Source organism: Aotus nancymaae, unplaced genomic scaffold (genome assembly GCF_030222135.1).
Source record: "Aotus nancymaae isolate 86718 unplaced genomic scaffold, 86718_ANA_hifiasm-v0.15.2.pri h1tg000079l, whole genome shotgun sequence".
NCBI lineage: Eukaryota > Metazoa > Chordata > Mammalia > Primates > Aotidae > Aotus > Aotus nancymaae.
In genome coordinates this window covers 24,674,566-24,692,046 of record NW_026988494.1, presented here as the reverse complement: position 1 = coordinate 24,692,046, position 17,481 = coordinate 24,674,566, and the positions used below count along the sequence as shown (strand labels likewise).

General features: G+C 36.6%; 1 protein-coding gene across 3 annotated transcripts in view; it reads right to left on the bottom strand.

Annotated features, from left to right (window-relative positions):
* The window catches only part of PPP2R2A (protein phosphatase 2 regulatory subunit Balpha), a 78,880-nt gene that overhangs the window by 27,878 nt on the left and 33,521 nt on the right, over positions 1–17,481 (bottom strand). For 2 of the 3 annotated variants that reach the window (XM_012435279.3, XM_012435278.2), the window contains one exon: positions 5,881–5,978. In XM_012435279.3, the coding sequence (XP_012290702.1) occupies positions 5,881–5,978 (98 nt within the window). The remainder of the gene's footprint in view (positions 1–5,880; positions 5,979–17,481) is intronic. The other variant, XM_064368701.1, reaches the window with a different exon arrangement.

Here is a 17,481-nt window from a genome sequence, read left to right as displayed (position 1 = left end):
TACCAGGACTAGAACCAAGGCTGTTCAACTCTTAGTCCATTTTCCCCTCTAACAACAAGACAGAAAAGAGATCACTCATTAATAGCTCATGCTAAAAAGTCTAAGGATCATGTACTTTCCTCATTAGGTATAAAGTAATGAGGCTGATTTTCCTGTGTGATTTTTAACAATTAGTGTCATTACATCAAACAGGATTAAAGCTTTTTTCATTTTAAAGTCAACAGCCAGCAGTGTGAATACTCTAATCTAAATTTATACAGAATTAGCTTTTACCCACTTACCTAGCAGCATCATCATGGAAATGTTACTTATCCTAAGTCTCACTTTATTTATAAATTTTTAATACATCAAGATACAGTAATCATACATACATCTTTGTTATTTCGCTGTGAAGATTAAGATTTAGGGATCTTGGCAGAGGGCCTGGCACATAAACTACTGCTACTATAATCCAGGTCAGAGTGGGCAAAGCCATGGGGTGGAAATCAGGATGTGTGTCTTCTGCAGCAGGAAATCACTTACTTATAACTATATGGCTTTGGATGGGTAATCTGGTACCTGGGCCCCCAGCTGGCAAAAAGAGACTGCACTACCAGGGCTTATAAATTGAGGGTTCATGGATCATCCAACCCATAAGAGACCACTGATTGAACCCAGGGATTTTGTAAAACTGGATCGGGAGAATGTACACATTTATTTTCACTAACCTCCAGCTAGATTTCAGCATTTCTTGACTATGGGCATAGGTAACAAACTGCACACAGTCTTCGCAATTCTTGTGACTTTGTCACACAGAAATGACATTTTAATATCATAATCCAGTTGTTATTCACTTAAAACACATTACTCAATTGTAAGTATTTTGGTAAAATATGTCAACCTTCATAATTTTAAATATTTTATGTAATTAAAACATTCTGGCCTGGCACAGTGGCTCATGCCTGTAATCTCAGCACTTTGGGAGGCCAAGGCAGGTAGATCATGAGGTCAGGAGATGGATGGAGACCATCCTTGCCAACATGGTGAAACCCCGTCTCTACTAAAAACACAAAAATTAGCTGGGCGTGGTGGCATGTGCCTATAGTCCCAGCTAGTCAGGAGGCTGAGGAAGGAGAATTGCTTGAACCTGGGAGGCAGAGGCTGCAGTGAGCCAAGCTCATGCCACTGCACTCCAGCCTGGGCGACAGAGACACCATCTCCAAAAAAAAAAAACAAAACCCAACATTCTGAGAAATCTACAGGATTTGCCAGGCTATCAAAGGAATCCATGGAGCAAAAAAAGTTAAGAACTCCTACAAAACCCTACAAATTTTAGTTCTTACATTCTATGAATGCACCACACACATGTGTATTCTGAGTCAGTAATCTTGAGGAGCAGGATAGAAATCTGCATTTTAAAATTTTATTATTGTTATTTTTTGAGACAGAGTCTCACTCTGTCCCCTAGTCTGGAGTGCAAAGGGACCATCGCGGCTCAATGCAACCTCTGCCTCCCGGGTTCAAGCAATTCTCATGCTTCAGCTACATAGCTAGACTTACAAGCAGCTATCACCACACTCAGCTAATTTCTGTATTTTTATTAGAGACAGGGTTTCCACCATATTGGTCAACCTGGCCTCAAGTGATCCACCCATCTCAGTCTCCCAAAGTACTGGATTACAGGCTCTTCAGCCACAGCACCCAACCCAGAAATCTGCATTTTAAATACACGCAAACATCTTACACTCCGAAAACTAAAGACTGTTTAATTTACACTTTATAAAAAATAAAGACAGTTAAAACCTCATAGCTAGGGAAAAAGAACTTATTTTATAGATAGAAACTCTGATTTGGAAAAAACTCTAAGGGCATTTTTTTTTTAGCTTCTCATGCATTCTTCTTGCTGTATTCCTTACAAATAAGCATCTAGCTCATGTATATTTACTTCTGTAAACAAAATAAACGAGTATCTTCTTCCACATGAATCCTTAGGTATTAAGACTCTCCACCATATTTTATTCTGGCTGTACAGCCTACATCTGATTGGCACACAATAGGCAGCAGGTCAAGTAAATGCTGCCACATCATCAAAAACAGTAAATTATGTTTCTTCAATTAAATAAACAACATACTAAGTCAATCCCTCTGTATAAATTATATTAAATTCTGTAAACTTGTTGATTTTGAGCCCCATATAATTTAGAAAGAGAATACTATCATATTAACAATACTATCCATCTTTTGTGAAAGCATGCTTTTTAAGGCTTCTTCTATATCTGGTTAAAGAGTTTTGGGAATACCGCATTAAGAATAAAAAAAGCCAGAGGGAATAAAATCCAAGAAAGTTACCAGCAGCTCTAGAAAACAAAAATCAAAAGGCCCCATACCAATTTAGAAAGATTTTATAAAAAGAAGTAGAAAGAGGTACAACCTCCCTTGTCACCTTACACCTTAACTGTCCTTTAAACCCACCCCATGTGCCCACACTACATTACAGGGTATAGCACAAAGTCGCAGAGGAACTGAAGATCTGAGCAACCTAATGTCAGTAAGAAACCAGCTATTTTGACAACTGCTGATCACCTGATTTGAGTACCCATGGAAATAACAAAAATCCCTAAAAACAGGAGAACATCACCATCCACTTTAACAGCTGATTGGACTCTTCCCCTCAAAACCCTGTATTAATATTTTCATTAACAAAAAGAGTACACCCTAGCATTTACTTTGCTGTCATAAGCTATTAGAATAACAATAACAAGGGTCACTTGTAGCAGGCCATGCTATAAAGAACACTGGATTCGTTATCAGAATTTTGGGCTCTTACTGACCACGTGATTGGCTGTGATTACATCAGAGAAATCACTTTACTTTTGTGTCTCATTACTTTAGGTGTGCTGATTCTACAACTGAGATTTTGTGTAGCAGAACACCTATACAAATATGCTAGTTATAAAAATGCTATTAAATGACAGCTAAATATATTAAACAATTATCAGTCTGAAATATACTCAAACCAAATGAGCCTCTGAATGACTACTCAGTTTCTTTATGTTATGACTGGGGAATAAATGAACAGGCAGCAAGAGGACACAGATACCAGCCAGGATCACAGGAAGGAGACTCACTACTTCTGAAAGGTAAAATACATGAGGGAGACACGAGGGGTTACAGATGTCAAAGTCTGATGTGCCAAGTTCTCTATTGCTCTTATATGATCTTTTCTTCTTCCAAGTAAAGACAATAAAAATGAGTGGGTAGAGATATTTTGGTCTCCAGTTAAGTCAAATTTAGGAAAGAACCCTGCCACTAGGTAAGAGAATAAAGCCACAATAGATCAAATGCCAGTGTACTCTGCTAACAAGGCTAGCACCATTATCACAGTCTAAGAAAGATAAGGTACCAGTGTACTCTGGAATGAAGATATAATAGCTAAACTGAAAATCAGAGACCCATATCCTAATCTGAGTTTTGCTACTAAATGAAGCAATAGAACCTTGTTAAATATTTTTTTTTCTGGGATTTTAACTACAAATTAGGAAAAGATTATTTCTTTTCACTTTTCAAATTGTAACACTACCTTACAGATATACAGATGTGAATTCATAAAATCTCATCCACTTACATTAGGTACTGAAACTATGGTGCCTCTAAGGTTGTAAAGTACACATATTTATGATCAATGACAAGATCCTGAAGATAGTATTATATTAGAAGCTCTAATATAAGACAGGGCTTTAAAATGTAGAAAATTAATGAGGCAAAATACACCAAATTAATAGTAACAAGATCAAGTTTCAGGAGTAAAGAGTCAATCACCATCATCTCTTTACTTAATCCATCACTTAAAAACATACTGATATTTACACAACTAAGTAATTTTCAAAAGACATGTTACTAATCTGAGTTTCTACGAAACTCTCGGTCTTGAATTCTTAAGTATGGTTTAGAAGAATGAGATGAATGAAAAGGATGTCCTATTTTTCGTATCAATGACCCCTCTCAAAAAGTTATTCTGCTTATCTCTTACAAGAGTATGTATTTAAAATACTAGCACTTTAGAATCTTCAGTGGGATTTCAGAAAAGAATCGTGGGAAATGACTACTCTTTAAAATAATTTTGTCACATTTTCTAATACAAGTAAAATGTTTGAGCAATTTCAGTAACTACATGTTAGATCTTTAATTCTTCCAAATTCATGTATTACTAATAGCCTTTAGAAAAATACTAAATACTAACACTCTGACTACATTACTAAACCCATAAAGCAAACATTTCCCCCAGTTAAAAAAAATTTCCAGCCATTTTTTCCACACCTGATTTTGACTTGGATAATAAACCACCACAGAAGATGAAAATGGCTTCATTCTCAGGTAAAGTATTTCCAAATTAGCTATTAATTGACAAATTTGTATTTTAGAATTGACAATAAGACAATGCCCTCATTAAAAATGAAGACTTTCTGAAACCCTCAGAATATTGAGTCTAGGGCAAAATCAATTTTTACAAGTTCTTCTCAAACACTTAAACTCTAGATAAAAACATTCACATTTTGGTTATCTAGCATGAAAAACAGCAAACACTGAAAAACAACATGTCAGAAGTTCCGGTTTCTGCTTGTTAGTTCTGCCAGTAAGTAATAAAGTGATCTACTGACTTTCCCATTAGTAAATAAAGGGAAATTACAAGGATCTGTAAGGTTCCATGTCAACTCTAAGTATGTCAAGATTCTTAGTTTTTGGCTACTTAAAAATGGAAAACTGATTTAGCCCCCCGTCCCACGAGACCATTCTTTGTCAAGCAAAGCTTGAGTGTTATTTTCATATTTTCTTCCAACAAAAAATAAATAAAAGGAGACATATTTAGTGTTTGTGCATCTTCTAATCAGACACTATTAATCATTTCTTTTAAAATTAAATTACCTACCTCACTGGGGTGTTGTGAGGATTAATTCATTAGTGTTTGTAAAGCACTTTGAGATCCTCAGGTCAAAGACGCTATAGAAGTGCAAAGTAGTAGTATTATTACTAGATTCTTTGCTTATTTAAGGAATTTCACAATCCTTTAAAACCTAACTCTGTGTTATGATTTAGACAGGTAAAACCCTGCAATTTATCCACATTACTTTAAACTCTTTTTTTTATATTTTATAAATAGGGGCAGAATGTTTCAAAACAACTGATTTTAATGGTTAAACTCTGATCTACCAATGGAAGGAGAGAATGAATAAGAAAAAACCGAGTGTGAAATTTTGTTTAGCAAAAAATTTTAGTGAGAAATCTGGTCAATTAAATTTAGAAGTGTACCTAAGTTGTAAGAAAAACAAAACAAAAGCCCACTTTAATTACAGATTCTGCTTCTCTTTCTTCAAAAAGCCAGCACTGCACTTTTAAGTTACTTTACATGCATGTACATGCAATTGTCATTAAAACCTTTATATTTGAATCACTGTAACAGTATTAGTATGAAATGACATCAAAATAATTGAGCTGTTTTTTCTTTAAACTAGTCTCTCACCCCTCAATTGTACAATGCAAACCAAGCATTGAGAAGTCAAAGCAACTTTGCTTTACGGAGTTTTTAAGATAAAAATTGTAACGAAGGGCCAAGGCTTCAAAACCGTTAAAATCTTGGATTATTCCACGACTTTCCACCCCCTTCTCTAATCAAATATTTTTACAATTACTGTTATTTTTTTAAACCAAAACAACATAACGCACATGTACACACATGCACACAAACAAAGCTAAGAGAACCAGAGCTGTCTATATATTGGACATTGTATTCAATAACACACTTCTTTAAAAATTCCAACATCCTCTAATGAGATTCTCCAGTGTAACACAAGCTCTAGTCCCAAGATCAAACTGAAATTTATATATTAAACTTTAAACACTTACCTCCTGCTCCTGTTGAAAGATGACGACTCTACCACCCTTATCTCCTGTTGCTAGTAATTCTCCAGAATGATTAAATTCTACTGTAGAAATTATATCTGCTGTATAATTAAGACAAAACAAAAAAAGACATTAGTTTTTCTTTCCCAAATCACTAGTTTCAAAACTTAGCATGTTCTTCCTAAACATTCCAAGTCTATGAAGTATACCTCTGAAGCACATCAACCACTCATCAGAAATAACGTGAATCTAAAGTTCTTTCATAAATATTTTGATCCACTAACAAAAAATTCTCCTCAGAATAAACCAGTATGAAACTATTTTAACAGCAAATACAACAAATACTAGTTTATTAATATTTCACTAAATTTGCGAATACAAGGAAATCAACAATTTGTGAAACATCTACGATAGTACCCTTAAACATTATCTTGCTATTTACTTATACACATTTGATAAGCTTGTTTATGTAAACACAAATAATCACCTATAATAAAGGCACATATTATTAACATGGGGGGAGGGAATTTTAAACGTAAAAATACTTTCAGATGGAATTTTACGTCATAAATTCAAACCATAGCTTCAAGCAAATGTTTGCAAATAGATCGCAATTTTTCATACCAGAAATGCTTTGCGCTATGTGTCTTCAATGCACACGGCTCCTCCAGCTCTCTACACCGCAGGGCCACTAGAACCAGTCATAACACATGGATTCTACTAGCTCAGTGCTGACTTCACAGTCACAACCAAAGAAAACTGCCAGGTTTTTTTCTTGCTTTTTCACACCAGAGCCCTTTTCTTAAGGAAAAAATTCTAAATTACAGAAATGCGCATCAGATAGAGCAAGTACACGGTAAATTTATCACTGTGTTATTAACAAGTTCTTCACTATAAAGCATTAAGCTGAATTAGAAAAGCCCCTATCAACATGCATTTTAAATGTCAGCTTTATAAGACAACAGCCTTCTTCTGGTGTACAGTAGCTCACTGTTAAGAATTTAAGAATCTGATGATATAGAAACAAATTTACCTATCAGCACTGCATTTCATAATTTTCTTTTAGCAATTTTTTAAAGTCTAGATTTTGAAAAGATTTATTTGCTTCCTCCATTGTCTAGGTCCAAGGCATTTAATCTTTTTGAACTCCTTCAGAATCCACCGAAAGTTACACATGCTCTCCCACAAAATTGCATATATTTAACTGCTCATAAAAATGTGCATATTATCTCAAACTGTTTGAACAACACCTCACTGCCAGGTTTAAAAAAAAAACCCTGGCTACACCACAGTAGTTACCAGGAGGAAAAAATAAACTTAACGTGTTCACTGCTTACATAGGTAACACAAAAGGCATACAACTGAATATACTGGGCTACCACGGAAAGCCAAACACTAGTAAGTACTGAGAAGTCGTTTGATTAGGAGTTCTGTACTGTACTACTGACTTCTGCAGTGAATAAAGGATTAAAAACATACAAAGTCCCTACACTTGAAGCACATTAGAGTATTACTGGAGAGAGAAGTAGGAGCAAAGAGTAGCAGAGAAAAAAATTGTCAAATTTTATTTGAAGGTTAGGCTCTAAAATCAAATAATAAGGTAAACATAGAGTCAAAATTATCTTTAAATTCAAATCCCTCACACAGACACTACTCTGAAGACACAAATTCTTTCTCCTAAGTCCAACTCAGACAATATTTCAAACAGCATTGATAATTTGCTTTTTTGCCTAACCATCAAATGAACTAGTTAAATACAAAATCATGCTGCACCAAAAATACCTATCTTCGAACTCCAGAATATGTTCTCAGCTTGGTGAAATGCTCACATCTGAAACCAATACCAGACTCAATCTCCTGTTCAACTCAGTGGAATAATGGGCTGAGTTGCCTGTTACTTATTTTCTCTCTTTCCCAGGTCCAAGTCGTTGCATTCACCTAAATTGATTACAACTTCCTGTTAGGTAGATGAGCTGTTACAGCTAACACTTAGTAAGGGATACATCAATGATCATGGCATAATTTGTCTGACTACGCTCTCTGTTAAGCAGTAAAGTTAGACGGACAGGTTTGGTGTGGGATGGGCTTTTTTTTTTTTTTAAGACTGTCTCAAAAAAAAGACTGTCTCAAAAAACACACACAAAAAAACAAAAAAACCCTCTGACCAGGCTGGAGTGCAGTGGTACGACCATGCCAAACTCCTGGGCTCAAGGGATCCTCCCATCTGTCTCTTGAATATCTGGTACTATAAGCATGCAAAGCCACGCCCGAATAATTAAAAAAAATTTTTTCGTAGAGACAGGCTCTCACTATGTTGCCCAGGGCTGGTCTCAAGCTCATGGCCACCAGTGATCCTCCCACCTCAGCCTTCCAAATTGCTGGGATTACAAGCAAGTGCCACCAAACCCAGGTGGGCTCAATTTCTAATAAAGAAACCCTAATATTCCTTAAGTGAACTGAACACAGAAAACCTAGAGATGATTAAGTCAGTAAGGACACCATTACAGTAAAACAACTAAGATTTGGGACTGGGGGTGGGTGGGGTGGGAAGGCACATTCCATGCCAATTAATTGTTTTTTGAGATGGGGGTCTTGCTTTGTGGCCCAGGCTGGAGTGCAGTAGGGCAAGCATACCTCACTGCAGTCTTGACCTCCCAGGTTCAAGCAGTCTTCCCATGTCAGATCCCTGAGTAGCTGGGACTACAGGTGCAGACCACCATGCCTGCTAATTTTTTTTTATTTTTATTTTTGTACAGATGGGGTGTTGCTATGTTGCCCAGGCTGGTCTCGAACTCTTGGGAGTCAAGCGATCCTCCTGCCTTGAAGAGGCATGAACCACAACACCCAGCCCTTACCTATTTTATTATGAGAAGACAGAACAAGAATCAAGTGATAAAGCAGTAGGTACAATCTTCCAAACTGAAGACGGGGGACTCACACGACTGGTTATAATGTAATCACTGAACATGTGAATGGAAGAGCAAAATGAGAGCTGTGCAGGGAGAGGAAAAAGACTTTATCGCAAGATCCAACAGAAACAAGACATTTGCTCCAATATTGTATCACTTCTTATGGCAGGAGCAATTATTTTATAATGAAATTATTTAGAGTAAAGTGATATGGTACGTGTTTAATAGTGAACTAATTTTGTAGCAAGGATAAAGAATTTTAAGAGGCACCCAGGTGTAGGCTGAGGAATCCTAGAAAAAACTGGCCCAAATAGCAAGTGGCTGGACATCAGGAAAGGACAAGAACCAAAGATTTACACCACAAAATCAACTCACTGTAAAATCCTTGAGGGAGATAAATATTGGGTGAATGGATTACCAATTTATAGATTTTCTTAAGACACTGGTGTTTGTTACTATTTATCTTGCCAAAAGCCAATAAACAGAAAGTTTTAGAAACAGCCAACCAAGTCACTGTTCATTTGAATAGTGTAGAGGAATTTCATTTGGGGGAGGTAGATGGGCAGATTCATGGTCTCCTTGTTGAGATTTTTACACCACATTTATTTAATGTAACCATATTTCTAGTAGGAAAACTATTTTCCTGGTTTGTGAAACAGAATTTAAATGTATCACTATGTCATGGTGTTCCTTCTTTCTCCTTTCTCCCTAAAACAAAAGAGAAGAAAGACCGTCTACACAACTACTCACTAAATCTCTAAGTTTATGGGTGATTCTTTGAAAGTTTTCTAAGTTGTGAAATGCCAAGGTCTCACAAAGTCTCACTGGGAATATGACATATTAAAATGATGAATAATAAGGGAGAATGAATTCAAATTCCGCTCATAGACCAATAAAAACATTCAGGAATGAATTATGGAGAGCACTCTGAAGCAGCTTTGTACCGTATGTGCCACTGCATACTGGCATGCCAAGAATGAAGCATGGGCTTGTCTGGTGCTGCAGAGCACCCACATCTGTAAGCTCTAGTTGTAAGCACCCTCCACACTGTGTATCCTAGTGTGCCATACAAACATCACTGCTTTTTAGGAATGCCAGGACATGCAAAAAGTGAGGAAGCACAGTCCTGAAAACAAGGAGACCATTTCATGCTATACCCAAACAAGGATGGTCAAATACTGGTATCCAGGTTTACAGAAAATAATCTACCCTAGAAAACATTCTTCTCATGTTCTGATACCCATATGTAGCTAGTGGCTACCAGACTGGACAGCATAGGTCTAAAACATTACAGAGTGGATACTGACTTACATGGCAAACACAAAAATGCTGGAACTAAGAGAATTCTGCACCTTCAAACAATGCACTCTAGGTGAAAGACACAACTGTCTTATACAAATACAGATTGCCCCCAGAGGAGCAGGCTGAAAATATAAATGTGCCATAAAAATTTAGATTCCTTGGATACTAGTTTTAAAACAATTAATGAAAGCTATGAATACTTGCAAATGCTCTACTCTTGGTATCAGAGTAACTATCATGTTTTTTAAAAGCAAAAACTGATATCACCGTCAGAGCTATCCTACCAAATTTATGCATGGCTTAGTATACAGCACATCAGTTGAGTTATATTCTCACAAACCACCACTAACAAAATGCCAAAGAACAACTTCTATAAAAGGAAAATAATCTGTCCTATGACCAATTACAACGTTATTTTACAATGAAATACGTCTGTATTAATCTTAAGAGGAACATCTAATATAGTTAATTAAAAGCGATGACCTCCTTTCAGAACATGAGTCCACACCCCTACTAACCTTTAAGTCAACTAAGCAATTTTAGAAAAATATTGATTTCCAAATTGTTCTATGTAAATACAGTATTTAAAAGGCATAATAGAATCTTTTGTTAAAAAAGTACTGCGATCTTCTTAAATTTTATTTATATACTATTAATACAAAGCAAGGCATTTATAATTTATTATACAGAATGAAATTCTTAACTCTTCCCACCCGCTCTTTCTAAACTGTGAGCACCCAGGCAGGTTTTACTCTTAGAAGGTGAAATAATTGCTTTCTTTTGTGAGTGGACGAGCAGCTGGTAGTGGGGATGACAACAGTGTCATTGGTCCATTTTTACTTCATAAGGCTGTTCCTTTCTTGTCACCCATCTTCTGTTTCTTGCGTACTATAATAAACAGAATAGGACACAGACAGCCAAAGGTTCAAAAATGTAACTCTCAGGATAAAAATCAGCAAGGGGAAATTCATAAATTGTCTATAAATGGGTGTAATTAATAATCACTATCCATCAAATGACTAAATTATTACTAGTCGTGGCATTCTCTAAATTTACCTCAGCTCTTCTGTTATGAGGCACTTTGTGAAGTTACTCTGGTTTCATAATTCCATTTGAGGACTATGTCTCAAATAAATGACTTGAAAGAAACCAATCAAAATTAGTGCAAAGACGGTTATAACTGTATTACCTATATAATTTTGTTTTTGTTTTTTTGAGACGGAGTCTAGCTGTGTCACCCCAGGCTGGAGTGCAGTGGCGTGATCTTGGCTTACTACAATCGTCTGCCTCTTGGATTCAATCAATTCTCCTGACTCAGAATTCTAAGTAGCTGAGATTACAGGTGCCCGCTGCCAGGTCTGGCTAATTTTTGTATTTTTACTAAAGATAGGTTTCGCCATGTTGGCCAGGGTGGCCACGAACTCCTGACCTCAGGTGATTTGCCTGCCTCAGCCTCCCAAAGTGCCATAATTATAGGCATGAGCCACCGCACATGGCCACCTATATATAATTTTTTAATAAAGCTGAAGGTATTTGAAACACTCAATGGGTAAGATAACATTGTGTCAAAGGTGCCAAATGAAAACAGCAACCAAAAAAAAAAAACAAAGAAAGAAATTCAAAGTTGGAAAACTGTGGCCCACCACCTGTTTGTATAAATAATGCTTTACTGGAACCCAGCCATGCCTGTAAGCTGAATAGATGGCACAGACTGAAAATATTTACTATCTGCTATCTGGCCCTTTGCAGAAAATGTTTGTGAAACTGCTTTATATTATAACTGAATACTGGCATTAAAATAACACAAAGGCATTTCAAACTAATGTCAAAGCATATAAAGATGTTACAACCAAAATGTGCCAAACACTGCGCCAAGTAGGCATTTATTTGCTCTTAATCTTTATAACATCATTATAACATGCAAATCATTTTCAAGGTATAGAAAAACAAAGAGAAACCCCTGAGAGATCAACCCGCCTGAAAAAAATCACACAGTGATCAGCTGTCAGATCCAGGATTCAAACTTAGCACCATACAGATAAGGTGGCAGCACAGAATTCTATAAATCTCTAGACAATGGATAATGTGTAACTTGTCAGTTTATTGCCTCTTTTTCACTGTCAAAATGTCTGTGTTCAGTAAAATATTTAGAGCCAAACATCAACTTTATACTACTTATTAATGACCACATTACAGTTACTGCCTGTCCCTACAACAAAACTTTTAAATATTTATTCGGCACCTGCTACATTCAAGGCACTGGGTGATACACATTCTAAATTCTACCCCCTAATGTGGCTGATAAGAGAAAGCACTGCAATCCCTACAGATGAAGCATTAATCAGTAAAGGATTCAGTAAACGTTTAAGAAAAACCAAAGGAGTATCCTAAGGCAAACTAAACAACAACAACTACAGCATGAATTACAAGACATAAAGATCAAGTCAATATGTAAATGTACCTCCCCGCTTTTACTGAAATGGAGTCTTGCTCTGTTGCCCAGGCTGGAGTGCCGTGGCATGATCTTGGCTCACAGCAACTTCCACCTCCTGGATTTAAGAGATTCTCCTGCCTCAGCCTCCCAAATAGCTTGGATTACAGGCACCCGCCACCACGCTGTTTTTAGGAGAGACGGGGTTCCACCATGTTGGCCAGGCAAATGCCCCGTTTTCAAAAAATAAAAATAAAGGAGGGGAGGAAACAACCAAGAGGAATTGCTTAAGTATTTTTTTTTCCTTTTTTAAAAGATATTTTGGTATCAATTTGTATCTTTTTTTTTTTTCCCAGACAGAGTCTTGCTCTGTCACTCAGGCTGGAGTGCAGTGGCATCTCAGCTCACTGCAACCTCTGGCTCCCCGGCTGAAGCAATTCTCCATGCCTCAGCCTCCCGACTAGTTGTGGGTATACGTGTGCACCACTACACCCAGCTAATTTTTTAATAGAGACAGGATTTCACTATGTTGGCCAGGCTGCTCTTGACCTCCTGGCCTCACGTGATTCTCCCGACTCAGCCTTCCAAAGTGTTAGGATTACAGACGTGAACCACCGCGCCTGGTCTGTTTTTTTAACCATCTGATTTACAGATTCCTGAAAGTGCCACTTTAAACAGCTGACCTAGGTTCCATTCCTTAGATGCTGACAAACCTGATTCTGTTATTTCCCTCAATATAATTAGGCTTTACAGTGAAATAGTAACGATTTAAAAGGTTAAAACTGATAAAACATTCTAAACATTGCTGTAGCAAATAAACAACTCTGAAAATCCAGATCTATCTATTTCATGCAACACAAAATAGCATCAATCTTAAGATAACCATGAGGTTCACAAAAAATCTATGAGTAACCCGTTTCTTAAAATTCTGCATTCCAATTACTGTCACAAAGGGCTGCATTTGTGTAAAGAGCAAGTATCTGCAAACAAACAGGGCTGCCAGTGTAGTATTCTAATACAAAATTAAATGTTCATACCTGGAAGAAAATGCTCTTATCAAGTTGGCTATAATAAATCTTATCTTTCTACAAATGACATTTGACTTCCCCCAAAAGCTCTACCAGGTAATCAGTCTCCTCTACTTTTTTGTTATATTTCAGTAAAAAGACAAAGATTAACGAAGAACACTAAGACTATATAAACAAAGGTATTCAGAAAAAGTACCCAATAAAAATGTGTAATTTTTACTACTACTACTTTCAAGAGGTTAAAGACAAAAAAAAAAACAAAAAAAATTAAATGGCACGAATCTCATTTCTGACCATGAAGAAGTTAAGATAATCTGAATTTATTGTCCTGCTGTGAAAGACTAGAAAACTGAAAAGAATATATGAAACAACCATTTTTCAGACAATGGACAATGTGGGGTAGAGAACTGTTAACTCTTAGAGAAGGAAAAGAAAGTGATCCCTTTAGTAGCTCTTGCTTATTGATGGGAAGGACCAAGACAGCATGGTGAGTTACAAAGAATCCAGAGACCAGAAAATTAAAGCAGCTACAACATAAAGCAGAGTACCCCAAAAAATTTATCTACAGGTGGCTCACTTAGAATCTGGCTGAATACTGATCTGAACATATATGAAGCGACATATGAGGGCTCTGAAAAATGAGGGTCCCCACCAGCCAGAGGAGAGAAACCCCCACCAGCAGGTAGAGTTCTCAGGAGGGTGACACCTTGGTAATCAGGCTAAATCAACACTAAAGGCTAAACTTGTCCTAACAAAGTTTTAAAGCAAACATTTGATCCTTGGAAATGATGAAATCTATCCCAAGTAACTTAACTATGTGCTAGAACAAAATCCAACACATTACAATGTAAATTCACATTGCCTGGTTTCCAATCTTAATTACCAGGAATATAAACAAGCAGGAAAATACAACCCATGATCAGAAGAAAAATAAACCAGTGTAAACAGAGCCAGAAGCAATGAAAATGATAGAATTAAGGTCCTAGCAGCCACAGACCAAAAACAGCTTTTGCAAATATGCTCCATATGATCAAGAATAAATCATGGGCCAGGCACGCTGGCTCACACCTGCAATACCAACACTTTGGGAGGCTAAGGCAGGTGGATCACTGGAGGTCAGGAGTTCAAGACCAGCCAGGTCAATGTGGTGAAACCCTGTCTCTACTAAAAATACAAAAAAATTAGCCAGGCGCAGTGGTGTACTCCTGCAGTCCCAGCTACTCAGGAGGCTGAGGTGGGAGGATGGCTCGAATGTGGGAGGATCACTTGAACCCAGGAGGTGGAAGCTGCAGTGAGCCGAGATTGTACCACTGCACTCCAAGACTACGTCTCAAAAAAAAAAGAACAAAGAATCAATCATCGACATAAGAAATAAAAGATGAAAGGCAAAAATGTGACTAAAAATAAAAAATATATACTATTTGAAATCAAAGATACATTGAATAGGACTAATAGATTTAATACTGTAGTAGAAAGTATCAAGAACTTGAAGAACTACCCTATAATCAAAACAAAATAAAGCAAAGAGAGGGAGAAAAAGTAACCAAGACCTAACCTGTGGGATAACATCAAGTGTTCTAATGTAAGTATTGCTGCATTCCTGGGAAAGGGCAGGGCGGGACTATTTGAAAACATGATGACTAAATGTAAATACTCAAGGCATGATGACAAAGTATGCAGAGTACTCAACATGAAAGGTTCAGTTTTAGATGTAGACTCACATGGGTATATCGTGCAAGCAACTCAAAACCCATTAGCACCATTGCAGTGGTGATGTGATTTTGCAAAGTTGTGAAGAATTCTTTGTAAAAAATCCCAACATTTCAAAGTATAACTTTCCCTTGATTTACACAGTAGCCTTTTGTACATACATTAAAGTTGTGGCCTCCCCACACCTCCCTGTCCCTGAAAAAACCCTTTTTAAGTAAGTTTCTAGGCTTAGAAAATAAAGTTTCTTTTTCCAGTATCATGAACATCTGGCAGTATATTGTAAGTTATGCAGACCATGGAACAATTTTTCTTGTTCAAAACTATCTTGCAAACTGCCAAATAGCTATCGAACTTGGCCCATGCCTAATAAATACAGCTAATGCCCCCAATGACTGGTCAAATTTTTTAAAAAAGAATTCAATAGGAAAAAGGGGTTTTATAATAGGTAGGTAGGTAAGGAGATTAAAGGTATGGTGAAAATGTGTCAGAAATTTTTATGCCAAATACAGATTTTAACTTTACAATGATCAGGGTTACTAAGAATAAGGAGTTGATGAAAATGTAGTGGGTAGGTAAAGGGATGGGATTTGGGAGGGAGAGAGACACCTAAAAAATATAACTGACAAATAGACACACAGAAAAATTATAACAAATTAAAAGTATTTATTTCTTCTAAAAAGGTATGCAATTAAATACATACATTGACCTACAGAGAAACTCCAAGAAATCAAATTATAAAGCCCATATTTCTAACCACGATAAAATAGCTAAAGATTAATAGCCAATGGTTAAATCAATCAATTAGTAACCTTAAAATCAGTACTGCAACAAAGGTACTTTAAAAAGTTTTACAGCAATCTAAATATGTTAGTATTTAAGAGTATTGTGTTCATAAAAAATGATACAGTGATCACTATAATTAACCAACTCGTAAAAAGCAAAGTGTTAAGAAACTCTGAAATCCCACCACTGGAACAGTTAGCAGATTTATGCATATTGCAAATTATGTATCAGATGTGTTTATATACAATATGATTTTTAAAGATCACTTGCAGTAATGAGATTATCATAACATAGGTCCTTAATTAAAATTAACTTCACTCTTTAATCTCACAAATAAACTACTTTGTAGAAAAAGGATAATCATCACTCTTAGCCCCACTTCTGAGGGAACCATTATTTTTTATTTATTTATTTTTTTTTTGAGACGGAGTTTCGCTCTTGTTACCCAGGATGGAGTGCAATGGCGCGATCTCGGCTCACCGCAACCTACACCTCCTGGGTTCAGGCAATTCTCCTGCCTCAGCCTTCTGAGTAGCTGGGATTACAGACACGCGCCACCGTGCCCAGCTAATTTTTCATATTTTTAGTAGAGACGGGGTTTCACCATGTTAACCAGGATGGTCTGGATCTCTTGACCTCGTGATTCACCCGCCTCGGCCTCCCAAAGTGCTGGGATTACAGGCGTGAGCCACCGCGCCCGGCCGGGAACCATTATTATTTTAGTAAATATTCCTCTGCTGTCCAGCTACGTGTACTTGTACATGCCAGTACAAAAAAATAACAGATCTCTAAGAATATGGTCCACAATGTACCACAGAGTTTTTAAAAAGTTACAAAGCACATCTGATCCTAATTTTACAAAATTAAAAAAACATTCGGAATTACGGCTTACCAGAAAAGGAAACCAGGTTAACAAATATGTGATAGCCATTTGCATAAAAATAACCATGGAAACTTTGATAATAGATGGATTTCTACAAGGTAGAAAAATGATATGCCACTACACACCATTCCCATAATTAAGATTTTTAACAAAAGAGGCAATACTTAGTGCAGGTATTAAGCAATTACTCTCACATATTCCTGGTGGGAATGCAACTTTTATATATTAATATTACCATGATCTAAATTACTTCTTAAGATTTTAGAACTGAACTCTCTCAGTTCTTTAGATAAATATAAATATATTGAGAATAAAAGGACTAAATACAGTAAAGGGTTAAACCTATAACTAACTCCTTGACATCTGTGGTTATGACTAAAATGTCTATCCTGGAATAGATGAATCATTTGGTAACCTGAGACTCTAAAAGTTAAGAAACTGTATATGTTAGCTTACTCAGAAGTGTGAACATATGCCTGCATCCTGCATTTCCTAATATTACTCTTCCGGTACTCATTGATTTTGTTCAGATGAGGGGGAGGACTGGGTGGGAACACA